This window comes from Canis aureus, chromosome 15, assembly GCF_053574225.1.
Source record: "Canis aureus isolate CA01 chromosome 15, VMU_Caureus_v.1.0, whole genome shotgun sequence".
Taxonomy (NCBI): Eukaryota; Metazoa; Chordata; class Mammalia; order Carnivora; family Canidae; genus Canis; species Canis aureus.
In genome coordinates, this window is record NC_135625.1 from 59579562 (window position 1) to 59596272 (window position 16711).

Below are 16711 nucleotides of genomic sequence, written 5' to 3' on the forward strand. Positions count from 1 at the left end.
GGGGGCGGCGACGCCCGGGCCGTGCGCAGCCCCGGCTGAGGCCCCGGGCCGTCGGGAAGCGCGCGGCCGCCAGGCCCGCTACGTCTCCGCCCGCGCGCTGCCGGAGCGCCCGGGACGCCAGCCCACCTGCGGACTGAGCCCGGCCGCCCCGACGGCTCGGACGACGCGGGGCCGCGGGCGGGGGGCGGGGCGTCGCGGCCAGGCCCCGCCCCCGCCCCGCCCACGTGACCGCGATCCCTCGGGATTGCCGGCGGGGTCGCGGCCGCGCGCGCTCTCTCCCTCTCTCTCTCTCTCTTCAGGGCTCGCCGGGAACCTCGCGTTTTAAGCTTGAAAGGGTCGTGCGTGTCCTTGGAGAAAGCGGCCCCGCTCCTCCCCAGCCCTGCCGCACGGAGGGACCAGGTGTTCCGGAGCAGTCGGAGCGCAGGCGCGCACGCTTGGGTCCCCCCCCCCCCCCCAGATGTGAGCTGTTACAACCCTTTGGGAAAGTAGTCCCTAAGGTTGTAAGTGTGCCTGACCTTTGACCCAGCAGTCTGCCCTCTGGGAATCTTCTAGAAGTAAAAGCAATAGCAGGTAAGTTTCCCAGTTAAGTGTTGGTGTGGGGGGAGCCCTGGTGCAGGAGTCGTGGATCCTTATCCAGGCCGTTCGACAGCTTTAAACCAGCAGGCGGGCGGCCCAGCGCCGCCTTCAGCCCAGGCCGTGATCCTGGACACTGGCCTCCCTGCAGGGAGCCTGCTTCTCCTCCCTCTGCCAATGTCTCTGCCTCTCTTTCTGTGTCCCTCATGAATAAACAAATGAAATCTTTTTTTAAAAAAATGTGGATTCTTGAAAAATTGTGTAAAAGGTTTTTTTTTAAAGATTTGAGAGAGAGCGCGCGCACGATGGGGGGGGGCAGAAGGAGAGAGAGAGCAGCAGACTCAACCTGCTGAGAGCCCCACCCGCCCCCATAAAATTGTGTAAAAAATTTTTGTTGGATATTTAATTTTTAGGGGCGCCTGGATGACTCAGTGGGTTAAGTGTCGGTCTTCCGCTCAGGTCATGATCCCAGGGTCCTGGGATCAGGTCCTGCATGGGGCTCCGTGCTCAAGGAGCCTGCTTCTCCCTCTCCCACCACCTCTGCTTGTGCACTCACACTCTGTGTCAAATAAAACCTTTTTTAAAATTAATTTTTTAATTTAAATTTTTAATTGTGATTTTAATATTGATTTGCAGTACAATATTTCTCAGAAGGGTGACATCAGTGAAAGTGGTGGAGTAGGAACCTCAAAACGTTTGCCTGTCAGTGGCAGTGTGGCCGCAGTGAAAAGCTGGCAAATATGATCAGAATCCATACTTTTCAGAGCTTTGGAAATTAAAGTCTTACAGCAGCTCATTTAGCATTTAGTCAAGAAGAACAGCTGCGTCAAAGTGAAAACATCAAGCTTTGTGGCATTTGCACTTACCCTGCTCCCATCTCCTGAATTTCGTGGCAGCCTCGAAAACTAAAAGCCCACACTCTTGGTACCAGTACCAGAGACAGCAAAACAGGGCTGGAGCTTTTTCAAAAAACATCGTTTGGCTTGTCTACTAGTTGCGTGAAAGGCCCCCCTGAAAAGGCTTGTATTTATTCATCCTCACTGGAACTAGCCCGGTCCCAGTGGCTTTTCCCCAGGGGTAGTTCAGTGTTTTAATATCACGACTGGCTGATGCAATGGATAATAGTTGAGGCAAACAAAAGACTAACCAAAAGTTTAAAAGGAAAAGCTGAAGGATGAGATGTCCGTTGGGGCTTTGAAAAGCTCGACATATTTCTAGGAATCTAGAAGGCTGCATGCACGCCTCACTGATTGTGTCTCCCGCAAGTCACAACAAAGGTTCTTGCCCACATTTTCCCCACTCCCTCTGCCTCCTCCCCAACACAGGAGGCCAGCACACCGACCCTGCAGTGTGCCGGCCTCCAGTTACTAGCGGCCTGTGAGTATTAAAAACATCTTTCATAGCAGACCTTGCCATGTGCACACGTCCTACCATACCTGATTTAAACACCTCTCTTGGGATCCCTGGGTGGCTCAGCGGTTTAGCGCCTGCCTTTGGCCCTGGGCATGATCCTGGAGATCTGGGATCGAGTCCCGCATCGGGCTCCCTGCGTGGAGCCTGCTTCTCCTTCTGTCTGTCTCTGTTTCTCTCTCTCTCTCTCTGTCTCTCATGAATAAATAAAATCTTTAAAAATAAAACCCCTGTGTTTTAAAATGCAGATCCTGAAGGAGTGTAAGGTAGAAGAAGAGTTAGAGGATTCCTACTGGACATCCAGGTGGAAATGCCCGGCCTGCCCTTGGATCTGTGAGTCTGGCACTTGCAGAAGAGGGCAGAACTAGGACTGTGAACACGCAGATGGTTAAACCCACGGGACTGATGAGATGGGTCAGCAAGAATATCCACTGAGAAGAAGAGTATTCCAAGGATCTGCCCCTCTGATGAAGAAGGCGAATGAGAAGACCGAGAGGGGGCAGCCACTGAGGTAGGAGGAAAACTAGAATTTGGGAATCGTGAAAGGCAAGTATTTAAATATCTCAAGAAAGGATGATCAACCGCATTGAGTGCCATCAAGAGACTGAGTGAAAGAGGGCAGAGAGATGTGTTCTCTATTCCTGTGCAACAAAGCACCCCAGAACGTGGTGGCTGAAACCAGTGGTTTCTTTTTCATGGTTTTGTGAGTTCACTGAGCTCAGTTGGGTGGTTCTGCTTTACACAATATAACCAGTCATCCCTGGGGCTGCATCCTGCTGGGATCTCAGTTGGGACAGAACATCTAGGATAGCCCCTCATCCCCCAGGGTCTCCAGGTGGCTGCTCACTACTTAGTAGTCTGTCCTGAGCTTTATGACAGCGGGCGGCAGAATGGCAAGAAAGATGATTGGGGGGGCTGAAGCTTGAGCGGGCAGTGAGGACGTGGCAACAGCAAATGGAGATGGTATCCGCAGGAAGGTTTGCTGTAAAGGCAAACAGGAGGTGGTGGTGAGCAAGTGACCTTACTGGAGGGAGGAGAGGGAGGTGGGGTCAACGAAGCTTTCTGTCCAAGTGTTGTTCTAAGATGAGGTCTTCATAGTTTCATTCTGTATAACTTATCCAGTGGGGAGATTGCTGACGGCTGAATCATTTGTTGGGTAGGGAGGGGGCAGTTTGAGGACAGCATCCAAGAATCTGGCTTGGGCAACTGAATATTGGTAAGGTCATTCACCAAGACACCTGTGGGGATTTGGGATCTGATACAGAAGGGTAAGGTGTCCACCACGTGGAGTTGATCTGGAGTTGAGGAACCAAGCCTGGAGCTGTGTCTCTTGGTCCTGCTCTTGACCAAGCTTCTCCCTCTGACCAGGAATCTTTAGAGCCCAGTCTCTACTGGGCTCAGCATACTTATATGCTGGTTTGTGACCAGGCCAACGGCATCATGACTTGTCTTCCAAGGCGAGACCTGCTAGCCCCTGAGCAACTCCCTTTCTGACAATCACGCTGCCCAAGAATAAAGCAGAGCGACAGCACCTATGAAGGGTCCTGCTCCAAAGCTCTGAAAATACTGCTCAGCAGAGTCAAGTAACTTTCAGCAAGCTCTTTTTTCTCTCCTTTATTTTTTTTTAAAGATTTTATGTATTCATGAGAGACAGAGAGAGAGAGGCAGAGACACAGGCAGAGGGGGAAGCAGGCTCCATGTGGGGAGCCTGATGTGGGACCCGATCCCAGGTCTCCAGGATCATGACCTGGACCAAAGGCGGCGCTAAACCGCTGAGCCACCCGGGCTGCCCTTCCCCTCCTTTACGTAGAAATGCTTTCATGATGAGGTACCACCCAATTAATTTGTTTTGCAGTTTTACACATTAACTATTACTATATAACTATTGCTGTGTGTTCAAAGCAAGGCACACCGATATAAACTGATGTTTACAAAGCAATCACAATAAAAATTTTAAGTTTTAAATGTGAGCTATATAATCAGTTTATTTCATTAAAGAAAAATCTTTACTATCACCTTTTTCTTATTGTAAAGAAACTTGAAACATTTGTTTTTATAATACCGCATTGGTGAGTTTCCAGTTTGTTTTTATTTTACTTTATTGAGAGAGAGTACACGTAACTGTGCTAGCAGGAGTGGGGTGGTAGGGAGCCACAGGGAGAGAATCTCAAGCTGAGCACCAAGCCAGCCGCCAGCTCAGTCTCACCGTCTCAGATCATGACCTGAGCTGAAATCAAGAGTCTAACACTTAACCAACTGCGCCCCTCCACAGTTTTCCAGAGTTGACAGAAACAGAATTCAACAGTGGTTGAAGGTTCTTTTCTCGTTGTTCTGTTTTACACCTCTTCCACTGCCTCCCATCCCATCCCGCTGTGAGAGCGAGAGCGAGAGAGAGGAAATCACAGCAATAAGAACTGTGTTTATGTATTTTTCAGTGTATTTTTGGTGAGATTGGTGCTAAACTCTAGAACACGTCGAGGATAAAGGAACACATTCGGGCTGATAGTTCAGATAGACAAAAAAAGGAAAGTACACACTGCAGAGTGAGAAGTACAGCGATGGAAGCACAGACAAGGCAGAGGGTAGGCGAGGGGGGAGAAGGAGCTCCCTGGTGACCCACTCCCCAGCCCCACTAGGCTGCCACTACAGCACCCCAGGAATACAAGGGCCTGAGTGCTGATGGTTGTGAATAGGCACGAGGGTGTAAGCAGTGTGTTCTTGGGCAGCTAACCCATACCCTGTGGTAGAGCACACTTGCCTCTTTTAATTACAAATTCAACAAGTTATTTGAATTAGGAAAAAAAACAAAACAAAACAAAACATAAAACCTAAGTGTGTACGAGTTCCCAGGCTCAGTGATCTCCCCATTCTCACTCCCCAGGTCACCAGCCACCACTGACTTGATGCAGGTTATTACAGACACAGATGTATCTCAAGTTCCTTAGGGCAGCTTCTAGAGTGAAGGATTTAGGGGAAGGTCAAATACTACTCTTACTGTGGAGAATCTTTCCAGGTTTTATCTTTTAAACCGTACACGTTACTTTCTATTTTTAGGGCCCTCATTTTTTCCTTTTCTCCACCTGTGGCATAGAAGGGCCACAGCATTTCAGAATTAGCACTTGAAAAGAGCGTAAGGGGTATTATTTCTGGGACCAAGGTTGGGAAGAGGCCAGAAAGAGGGAATGGAGAACCTGGAAGGGAAATGAAGATGAGGACATGGATGGGAAGGAGTTTTGGGGGTGGGGGTAGGAGAGAAGCCAGGCTCTGGAAGGCAGGCAGAAGGCCTTTTCTTTCTCCTTCCTTATCTGGACTGGCCTGCTTATAGAGCTGAGGGGCACAAGATGGCAGGAGAGGCTTCGGCGTGGGAAGAGCAGTGGCAGAAGCAGCAAGGGAGGCAATTGTGCTCTCACGTGGGAGCCAAGCCCGTGGAAGCAGTGTGCCGGGCACGGCCTCTACTCACATCCTTGGTGTGTGGCTTTGGCAACTGCTATTAGGTTCATATATTTTAACAGTATCCTGTGCCCACTGTTTACAGCCTGTTCTCCACTAGACGATGATACCCTAGCAGAAAAACCATAGTCTTCCATGTGTGCCTGTCCCTGGGAAAACTAGACTCAAAGTTAAGTAACAGAAAACTTCTGAAGAAAATGTATTTCAATCCAAAATGGGTACCTACAAAGAAATGTTTAGAACATAAACCATTCCTAAGAACTATCTAGTCCTATTTAATAATGGAAAGTATGTATAAAGTAATTAGAGAAAGAAATTCAGAAAAATATACCATAGCTTTTATTGAGGCTTTTGATTCAAAACTCAGTTTTACTTATCAGAGTGTGAACCTGGACATATTATTTACCCTCTCTGGCCTCAGTTTCATCTGTAGGATGGATGGACAATGTAGCACCTACCTCTTTGGGTTAGTCGGAGGAAGAAATGAAAATATGCCTTGTCTACAGGAAATACGTGGAATAAAGGTAATGAGGGCTTCTATTCAAAACTCTGTCCACAGCATAGCACCTGATTCTTCTCTATTTAAAATGAGGGGTGTGTAACACACCATATCACACAGTGATGGGTCGGTCCGCCTCACTGCCTGGTGCAAACACAAAAACCAGGCTAGAAGTCTGAGGAAAGCAGGTCCTGATAACTAATAACAAATGAGCCTAACAAAGGGTTAGCATCCCACAGGTATACAGACGGTCTGTGGATTTTTACAAAAGAACAGATTAATTAGTTCAGATTTAGGTCTCAATCAGCTTGGACCAGAGCAGGCCAGTTAAGAAAGAGGAGGTGTAAACGTGCCTGGGGTAACACTCTTGTAAGTGTGTGTAACTCTGGTGTACCTCTGGTGTATTAGGTATACGAAGAGGACAAGTCTGTGTTCCTTCTGAAGCCTTGGTTTCCATGACCAATCAGGGTCCTCCTCCAGAGTGGACTCTCAGCCACTTCCTGCCCCTGCCCCCGCCCATCCCAGGCTCTTCTTCTGCCCTGAAGTGTTGCCCCCAGCCCCTCCCTGCCCCCACCCCCTCCCATCCCAGGCTCTTCTTCTGCCCTGAAGTGTTGCCCCCAGCCCCTCACTCCTTCCTTGGTCTGTAGCTCCCTCTTACTTCACCACATATCATCCCAGACTTGGCTTTGGGGTCTCTCAAAGCACCAAGGCTGACACAGAATTTGTCTTTTTCATTAAACTAGCACTTCCCTTCCACCTTCACTGAGGCAGCTGGTCACCATGGCACATCTCTCCCCAACTTTCACGTCTACCATAAGCTCCCTGAGGACTAGGGCTTTGTTTCGTTCACTCTTGCAGTCCCAGCACTAGAAAAGCACTTGGTATACTGCAGGTGCTCAATAAATATTTGTGGGGTGCCCGGGTTGTGAACAATGAGTGCTCTTAAATGTTCCTCAGTAAACACCCACATCATGGCCAGGGCACAGCAGTATCTTGCCAAGTACCCTTTTGTGTTCCTTCCTCTCTCTCAGCAACTGCTTCCCCAGCAATACGTCTAATAAAAGAATAAGACACTTTACTTTTCACATTTAAATTTTCAGAAATAGTAAGAAGCATAAGTTTGACACAGTTTTTCACATTCTCAAATCTCCTGTGAGTCAATAAGCACAAAAAGGGAACGGAAAGTCAGAATTAGATATAGAATTCAGATTTTTTTTTCTTTCAAAGACACATTTTATACAACTTTCAACATTTATACTTTCAAACAAAATAAGCAAAAAATACACCGAGTGCTAAAAAATCAAAACAGAAGTAATACAATTTTAATTTCAATATTTTAAAATACAGAAATTGGAAAGAATACTAAATACAACTTTAAACAAGTCACTTGTCCTCCCCTATAATAACCAATGTAAGCTACTTAAAGACTTACAAATTTAAAACAGAAACAAAATAAATACTGTACACTTTCCCTGCCTGCAGGCAAAAGATGGGAAATACTGTTATGAATCAAAAAAAAAAAATGCTCTTAAAGCTTCAGCATCCCATTTCCCAGCCACACCCCACTCTGTTGTCACACCGTGTGCTTCTGTATTCAAAGGACACACATGTGCACACATACTGACTGCCTATACAAACAGACAAGACACTACTCCGCAGACACCCCAAACGAGAAAGGGTAACAGTCACCTTGGACCATGGGCATAAAAATCAGTTAAGGAAAGTCAGTCAGGCTAGCAAAACATTACTACAAAACTAGTAAATACTATAGCCAACAACTGTCCCCTTTTCAAATTTCACAGATTTAAAACCCCTAAAACCAATACTACCCCCACATTGCCACCCACCCTCTACACCCCCACCCCCACCCCCCAAAAAAAACAACAACCTGCTGAAGCACTGGCAAAGTTAGACATTTCACAGTAAATGTGAAAATTCATATTATATAATCTCTTAAAATGAACCTTTTCACCCTCTTTCCACAGCATGAAACTGTTATGGCTTAATTTATATTAAAAGTAGAAAAGTCTTTTCGGAAGGAAATACAGTCTGCAAAGATGCATATGTGTTTCCTGATCAGTGCTATTTCATACCTAACAACTGCATGACTTGCTTTTGCAGTCAGAAGCTGTTTTTGAAAAAATTGAGGTTATAGCTTTTGATTCAGTCTAACCATAAATGTAAGGCCCTTAGTTTGGTTTAGTTTCTTTTGCAAGATAAAATAACCTTGGGGTTCACTTAGCAAGTTACACCTCAGGTCCCTGACTATAATGTGGAAGTCTATATGTATGCTTTGTAAAAATAAAAGGTTACTTATGAATCTTAGAGGGGAGAAATGATTCCAGGGAAGGAATCAACTCCTCATTATATATCACACTTAATGCTGGTAACTGTTACCAACCAAGATCCACCAATGAAATATAAGAGTATGTCTGGGTTACTTTATTCCTGCAAAATATTATATATTCCAGCACTTATGATCATTGTTTTGGTGAAAAATCCTGGGAAAAAGAGCTGACATTTTGAAAAGGAAATGGCCTAAATAAAACTGGGTGGAGGCAAGGTTTATCTTTATGGTTTTAAGTTCCCTTTAGGACTGCTTTGTAAAATAAAGAAAAGTGAATTCAGAATGTCACAGGTCTTGCATAGGTAAACTACTTGGAGGTCAAGGGCTACGTGGTAGCCAGGGTTTATTAGTGAAATAGTGCAGAGCAGATAAACTTGGAAGAATCACTGAATACAGTTTCAAAAAGGTTTTAACAAAAAATTTAATCTTGCACTTGTTAAGACAAAGCTTTAGGACACTAGAAAGGGCACCAAGGGTGAGCAGGAGAGTCTAAGGGATAGAATGCAGGCGAGTGAGTATTATTTTCCCCTACCCAGTATAAAGGGGAAAAATACTATAAAAGAATAAAACCACAGTCATAAGCTAATTGCTTTGGAAATAGGCATTTACTTAACAACCTTACTTTAAAAATTTTGTTTATGTAAGGGTATCAAATATTTGACTTATGGCATGACGTTCCCTGGAAAATAAAAGGGTTTTTTAGTAAGGCTACAGTATTAAAATTACGTCTCATGAGCAATGTAGTAAGTATATTATCTCTCCCCCTTTCTTTCCACCTGACATGTAGTGAGTGTATCATCCACTGGATGAGCAGAGGCTGCACAACGTCACACAATAGGGGCTGTCTCAGGAAGCAAGGTACCTGATGTCTGGGGTCCACCATGACCCTGGGCACGTCACTGCCCTCCTGGCTTTCATTGGTCTCCTTTACTTACTGGCAATACTCTTTTCCTAAAGTCAACTTTCTCCAGATTGCTTTAGATAAAGGCCTAGGACATCTGAAAATGACTGATGAGTTGTAGCTTCTCTTTTCAGAAGGAGCAATTAGCTTAGTATTTAATGGGGGGAAAATAAGCTTTTGAAAAAGTTTCAGATTTACACTATTAAGCCCTCATTTCTTATGTGAAATTGTAAAATGCTTACATACTGCAATTGTCACTTCTGGCCATGGTCCAGGGGGCTGTACAATTACTCCTCCTCTCTTTGGGGAGTAGCCGTCACTACGGAGGGCATCTCTCAAAAAGGACAGAAAGAATCTTCTCCTTTCAAGATGTCTGGTCAAGTCTTCTTTCCACCTCTATAGTGCTTTCCCCCTACCAGCTGCTTGCTGTTAGCCAACTCTGAGCGGTCTTCGTTGGTTCTCGTCTTCTAACCACCTTATATTTTCCCCCTAGCTCCTTGGGTAATTGCTACATCATTTTAATTCCATAACTTATTTTACCTTTATCTAGCCTCTGAAGGGTAGGCAGGATCTCTGGCGCAGTACTGTCCTAATTCCTCTTTGAGCAAAACCTAAAACCATCTTTGAATTCCTTTAAATTATTTTAATGATTACTTGGGGATACGCCTTCTCACTCTTATCCATAAACTATCTCACTTGTTTTTCTTTCACTTCAAGCATGGATTCTGATTTTAATTCAACACTTTGTTAGAGATTCTTCAGATTTTTTAGGTATCATGATGCTCTGGGCATATACTTGAGATGAAACAAATTTTATGAGTAACAGTTTTCACTTAAAAGACATATAAATGTGCTTTGTCAGTTGTAACTTAAATAATGATAAATTCTCTGCAAGCATGAAGTGTTAATAATGCTTTTCTGTGTTGTTCTTAACCACATTTTTATCCAAACTTACAAATGAGAAAACCAAGACTCAGAGTAAGTGACTTATTTACAGTCACACAGCTGATACATAAATGACAGAACTTGGACAAAAACCCAGGTTCATGCTCCCTTCCATGCTATGTAACACGCCCCTCTATTATCAACATTAAATTATTAACTTTTGAAATGTTTAAACTTTAAAAATTTTTAAAAATTTACTTCCACTTCTACAGTTACACATTTCAGTTGAAACTAATAAAATTATGCTATCTTTCTTAACACATGGGCCCTCTTTTGCTTAAAGTTTGTTTAGAAATGAAAGTAATACTGCTTATTTCCTGGAGAAGATACTTTCAAGAGCAGAGACCACAACTTCAGCCTTCTATCTCACCACAGTAGTAAGCAGTGCTGGGCACACAGACATTGGATAAATACCTGCTGCCATCATATGAATCAATACAGTAGAGTTCATTTAACAGGCAATAATTAGGATTATTAAAAAATAGATCAGTATTGAAGCTAAGTAAGTCGTGATAATGATGGTCTTGTTTTCTCTGAGTTTCTGTGATTTCGGTCAGAATTTTTAATTGTGTGCTTAAAAATTAACTGATGCTTATGAAATTCAGTGTATTTCTAGGATGCTGAATTACTATAATCTGCCAGCTTTGTGTTGTTTACATCATTAGTCAATCCTGAAAAGTGTATTATGTGACATTATGAGTTACAGTACAGGGGTTCCCAGGTTAACAGAAGTCACTTTTTGAATCAGTACAGAAAAATCATTATCTACCACTACCATTAAAATCGCATATTTTAAGTCACAACTGTTTTATCTATTTGCACATAACTAGCTAAATGCCACCAATGTCTCCTTATCTAAGCTGTAGCATTTGTGTGGTAGGAGGGTTTATAAATGAGACTAAGGAAAACAGAAGGTTGTCTATTACAGCCGAGTCCAGATACTGGCTGCAGTCGCCTCAAAGTCCAGCCACTTCCATGAGATAAATGGATGCATCACAGCCAGTAAGTTTAGAAGTTTGACTTGGCAACTCACTGGGCCAATAGGCTGAATTTTCACCAATTTGGAAAAAGGTACATGAATTCTATTTCAGTAGTTAGATTATCTTACTCAAAGTGTTTTTTTTTTTTTTTTTTTTAACTTAGCCAGTTCATGGGCAAAACCTGCCAAAAATTAATCCACAGTAACTTCACTTACTACTAACACACACTGGCTATTTAAAATTAGATTTATTGGGCTAAGTACGCAGGGTAGATAATAGTCATCATTTTAATTCATAAAAATAAATTGATTTTAATTTTTATAGCTAAAGAAGTCAGGTAATAAAGATACTTAGAGCTATAAAAAATGTAAAGAAAACAAAAGAACCCAGACTGTGATGTAGCTGGAAGAAGGAATTATAATTATCATTTCTTAAACCAAAACAAAATCATGTGAACTCTAACACTAAAACAGTGTCTACAGAAAACCAAAACATTATCATAATATGTCAGGAGGTAGGAGAATCAGTCAAGCCCCAACTTTTGACATCTTGAGATCCAGTGACCAAACAAATGACTGATTATACCCATCTCTTAACCAGTTCTGGGATAGTGTAGGCAGAGTTTGTAAGTAGGCCCTTTACAGACATTTAGTATTTCCATAAAAAAATTTTTCCTGACAACCAGATAAGACCCAGAATTCGGTCCAGTCATTTGGACCCAAAAGGCTAACCTATAAGCTATTTTGTATTTATTCCATGAGATATTGCAATGGAGACAGAATAAGAAATATTTCTCTTTGAAAATACACATTTGATTGCAACCATAAAAGATGATGGTATCAATATTTTTCTTAGCTCTTCAAGCGATACTTAATACAGATGGGAGAGTCCTGCTACCTTGCCGAGTAAAAAAAAAAGACAAATCCATAGTATGGCCATATTTCTTCTCCACAAAAATAAATCTTATCCTATTTGCCTATGTTTTCTTGTTTTCTTTGTAGAAATTTGTAAAATGTTCTCTCATCAGAATTGGGAATATCTCCACCTCAGCCCCAGAAATCACTTATTTGATGCCATGGGGAGGAAAAGGGAAAATATAAGCTATTACGAGCAACTGAAAACTGGCATTTAGTAAGAACTGTGCATAAAGGAGAGAAATGATTCCTTAAAACTCAACCGGACACTTAATCTCAATATGCACTGGTTAAGTTAGGACAGATGGAAGCAACTGCAAGAAGCACCCATTTTACTCCAAATTTGTATCTTAAATAGTTCTTTAGAAGGTTAAGAAATAAGAAACTAAACACACATACACCCAAAAGATCTACTCCAACATGCTTGCTTCTATACAACTTAATACAGTATAGTCCTATTATATTACGGCTTATTATGCAGATTTGAATATACTAAGTCAAACCATATCTCATATTTTCCAACAAGTTAGGTACACAGAATAAAGGCGTCATAAAATATAACCTCTATGGCAGGTGCTCATCCTGCCCTCCAACACCAGCAGTATGAAGAAGGCCCTCTGTAGTTACAAATGTATTTGAAAAACTATAAACATGACAATTTAACCAAACTTATCATCTTTATCCCACAAGTAGGAAAAAGATATTAAAGCTGTTCTCTTTGGGACCCAGTTATCAGCAAAAATGAAAATGCAAGAAGCCTATTTTTATATAATTAGAAGAAAACTGCAATGTCAAACGAAATGAGAAATGTGGGATCTTTTATGTAATTCTTACACATTGGCTATGAAAGTGTTTCCCTGCAAAGAGAAAGAGTCTTGTTGCGTCGTCACAAAATGATGGGGAGTGCAGAGGGAAGGTGGGATATAAGGTAATCAACCTGGGTAACAGTATGCACCTTGGATGTTAGCAAAAGCGAAGCTAATAGCTTATAAAAAACACATGAAATATATAAAATAAAATGATTTTCATATACATCTTAATTTAAAATAATTAATGCATCAAATCCCTGTTTAAGACTTTAACCTGAATATCAAATTTAAGAGTCCAGACTAGTTACTGTTACTGTGGCTCTTCCCCACATGTAACATACACACTATCAAAAATAATTTAAAAACTTTCACATTCTTAAATCTAAATTAGTGAGATATTTCTCCAGAAATCTTCCAAATAAATAGCTTTAAAAAAGAAAGAATTTAAAAGCTGTTAACTTTAAAAAAAAAATCTGTTAAATAAATTATTGATAATTCTTTACCCTACCACTGAAAATAAATCAAGACACTACCAACAACAAAATGAAATTCAAGCCCTGACAAGAGACCTTTTCCAGTTCAAGGTCTCTTTTTAAGGTTCTACCCTCCTTCTTCCTCTCCCCCACCAGGTCCAAAACGGTTATTGCTGAGTGGGTGTGGCACAGTGAAAATGCAGCATCAGGTTCATTTTGTTCTTCGGGCAGTGTTCTCTACTGTACATGCAAACTGCTTCGGGCGGGGGCTCAGCGGGAGCTCCAGGCTCCCACGCCTCCGAAACTAGTCCGGCTCCAGAGGGAAGAGAGGCCACCACAGCAGCTCCGTCACACAAAGAAACGGGCGTGGCCATTTCTGTTCAACTTAAGAATCTTCCCAAGACGCTGTTTGGCGGTTGCCATTCCTTTTTTTGGACGTTTACCTAGAAGACACCAACATCAGTTTAAGAGTGAAGATCATTCTTGGCAGACACACCTGCAGACGTGAAGGGAGAGCGACAGGGAAAGCAAGCCTTTCGGGTGTTCGGGGGGCAGAGTCACTATGGAGCTCTGCCCTTTCAAGCCTCCCGGCTCATCAGCTGAGAGAGAAAGGCCAACCTCCCTCAGGCTGCCCACAGCCTGACCCCTGCCTAGCACCTGAGCAGGAGCCCTGACCGAATCTGGCATCTAACTGTGCGTCAGCCACCAAACCGACTGCAGTTTCATAGAGCCCACGGACTGTTTCTCACCTGTACCACTGGCCACACTATCTCCTTGACCTTCACTGTGGTCTAGCCTGTGTGGCTAACCCCTTACCATCCTCGTCAGGATCCACCACCTCTCCTCCAGGTTCCACCTGGGTACCCTGGTCTGTTTCCACACTCACCGCTGCATACTGCCACCACTGCGCCATCCAGTGTGCATCAGGGCACACTGAGGGCAGAGACCACTGCGTCTGACTGAACTTCCACCGTCACCAAGATACACGGTCAAAAACATACTCAGCCTACAAACGTGCAAGTTACCTTTTGTTGCCTGGTTGCTGATAGGTGGTGGATTGGATGCAGGTCTCTTGGTGGGGTGAAGGGGCACTGAAAAGGAAGTTTCACCGACTGGCCTTTCTGGGCTTACGCTGCCATTATTTATCTGGCACACCCCTGAAATCAAGCTTGAATTCTGTGTATACTTTCCATTTTGCGGGCTTGAGCCACTGCTGTCCACAGAATTCCTACTTTGTACCTTCTGACTGATTTCTGAAGAACTTTCCTTTTTGATGCATTTCTGGCCTCTACTTAGATCCTAGAAAAGGAAGGAAATAAGTAAAGCTGGGTTTTTAGAGTTCCTTTAAGATACGTGAGCTATTTAACCTCTCTATGCGATAGGAAGTCAAGAGAGAGAACAGACTACTGAACTTTGGTTTTCCTAACATATAGCAGCCACAGACGACTACACCTTCAGGGTGGTCATGTCATTCCCAAACCTAATAGCACGAAAGGATTCCATTATTAATTATTTTTTTAAGATTTATTTATTTATTTATTCATGATAGAGAGAGAGAGAGAGGCAGAGACACAGGAGGTGGGAGAAGCAGGCTCCATGCCGGAAGCCCGAGGCAGGACTTAATCCCGGGACTCCAGGATCACGCCCTGGGCCAAAGGCAGGTGCTAAACCACTGAGCCACCCAGGGATCCCCAGGATTCCATTATTAAAGTGTGCATCATAACTTAAGTCTAGAAGAAAACATTTTTATTTACATATATATATGAATTTGGATATTTATATATAAATGTATATAATATATAACTTTTTTTAAATTTTTATTTATTTATGATAGTCACACAGAGAGAGAGAGAGAGAGAGGCAGAGACACAGGCAAAGGGAGAAGCAGGCTCCCCCGCAGGAAGCCCAATGTGGGACTCCATCCCCGGACCAGGGAATCGTGCCCTGAGCCAAAGGCAGACACTTAACCCCTGAGACACCCAGGGGTCCCACATATATTATTATAATATGGTATTCTGCATGTGCCATGACATGCACTATGGAAAGAACCTGTGGCTGGGACATGGACCTACCATTTCCTCATCACATCACAGCTCCCATGTATCTGTCACAGTGTAATGCACCATTTTTTCTAGAATCTAACTTCTGTTAAGGTTCAACTCCATTGTATCTAAATTGTTTACCAAAAAAAAAGCACCTAGATGCTGAGCGCCAAGTCTGGTTTTTTTCTCTAACAATTCTTTCCTCTGTTTATTTAAAAGATCACTGAATGAACCATCAGGAAACAACAATGCTACTTATGGGTAGGTCTTGAAACCAATAGAAGGGGCATGACCAGAATTAAAAAATAGAAAATACAGACTTGAACATACTGCAGATGTGATGTTTCATGAAACTAGCTGTATGTGTGTGTGTGATGTAAAATTCCTGATTCTGTAATGGTCAAATAAGTTTTTAAAACTGCATTAAATAGGGCAGCCCGGGCGGCGTGGCGGTTTAGCAAGGCGTGGTCCTGGAGACCCAGGATCGAGTCCCATGTTGGGCTCCCAGTGTGGAGCCTGCTTCTCCCTCTGCCTGTGTCTCTGCTTCTCTCTCATGAATAAATTAATAAAATCTTCATTAAAAATAAAACTGCATTAAACACAGACTTGCTTTAAATTAGTCTTACAAATATGCCTGAGTATGAGAAAACAATTGTTATGATTTGACAGGCCTCTCTATAAAACCTCTCTGGGTTATAGGCAAAAGAAATGTGATTTTCTCTAAGGTGATCTTGCTAATCATCTGTCCTCTACTTCTTTATTTTCAAAGACAAAAACAACAGCTAGATTTAAATAATAGCTTACTTTTTTAAAAGAGTTTATTTTTAAGTAATCTCTACACTCAACGTGGGGCTCAAACTTATACCCTGAGATCAAGAGTGGCATGCTCTACCGACTGAGCCAGCCAGGGTCCCCAGTAGTAGCTTACTTTTAATACTGAATCCTATAATGCTAATTAAGTTGTAAACGTTATGATCGATGAAGCACTGTAAAATCATACACTGAATAAGTGAATTACTAATAGTTAAGGTATTCCTTCCTTGACCTTTGATTCTGGAGTATATTCTATTAAAAGGACTTACACTACAAAACTCTGCCTTAAAAAAATAACTTGGCTCTTTTGCTTATTGTAAAATGTCTAAGTATTTAGAAAATGTAGATAAGCCAAATGAAGAAAATAAAAACCATGCATGAAGGGGTGCCTGGGTGGCTCAGTTGATTAAGTGTCTGACTCTTGATCTTGGCCTGATCTAAAGTTGGTGAGTTCAAGCCCTGCATTGAAGCCTACATCTCAGCATGGAGTCTACTTAAACAAACACCTGTGATTCCACTACACACTGTATGCTTAGTGTTGGAAAAGTTAGGGGA

General features: G+C 42.8%; 1 protein-coding gene and 1 long non-coding RNA gene across 2 annotated transcripts in view; one reads left to right on the plus strand and one right to left on the minus strand.

Moving 5' to 3' along the window:
* The first annotated feature begins 203 nt into the window (after positions 1 to 203).
* Positions 204 to 15091, plus strand: LOC144284943 (uncharacterized). Its single transcript, XR_013353331.1, has 4 exons — positions 204 to 570; positions 2232 to 2494; positions 5867 to 5957; positions 13458 to 15091. It is a non-coding gene; the product is annotated as an uncharacterized LOC144284943 (long non-coding RNA).
* KDM7A (lysine demethylase 7A) overlaps positions 7124 to 16711 on the minus strand; it is an 81639-nt gene continuing 72051 nt past the window's right edge. Inside the window, exons 19-20 of the mRNA XM_077850137.1 lie at positions 14327 to 14600; positions 7124 to 13744 (exon numbers count right to left, since the gene is read on the minus strand). Coding sequence (XP_077706263.1) covers positions 13650 to 13744; positions 14327 to 14600 — 369 coding nt within the window. The 3' untranslated portion in view covers positions 7124 to 13649. The remainder of the gene's footprint in view (positions 13745 to 14326; positions 14601 to 16711) is intronic.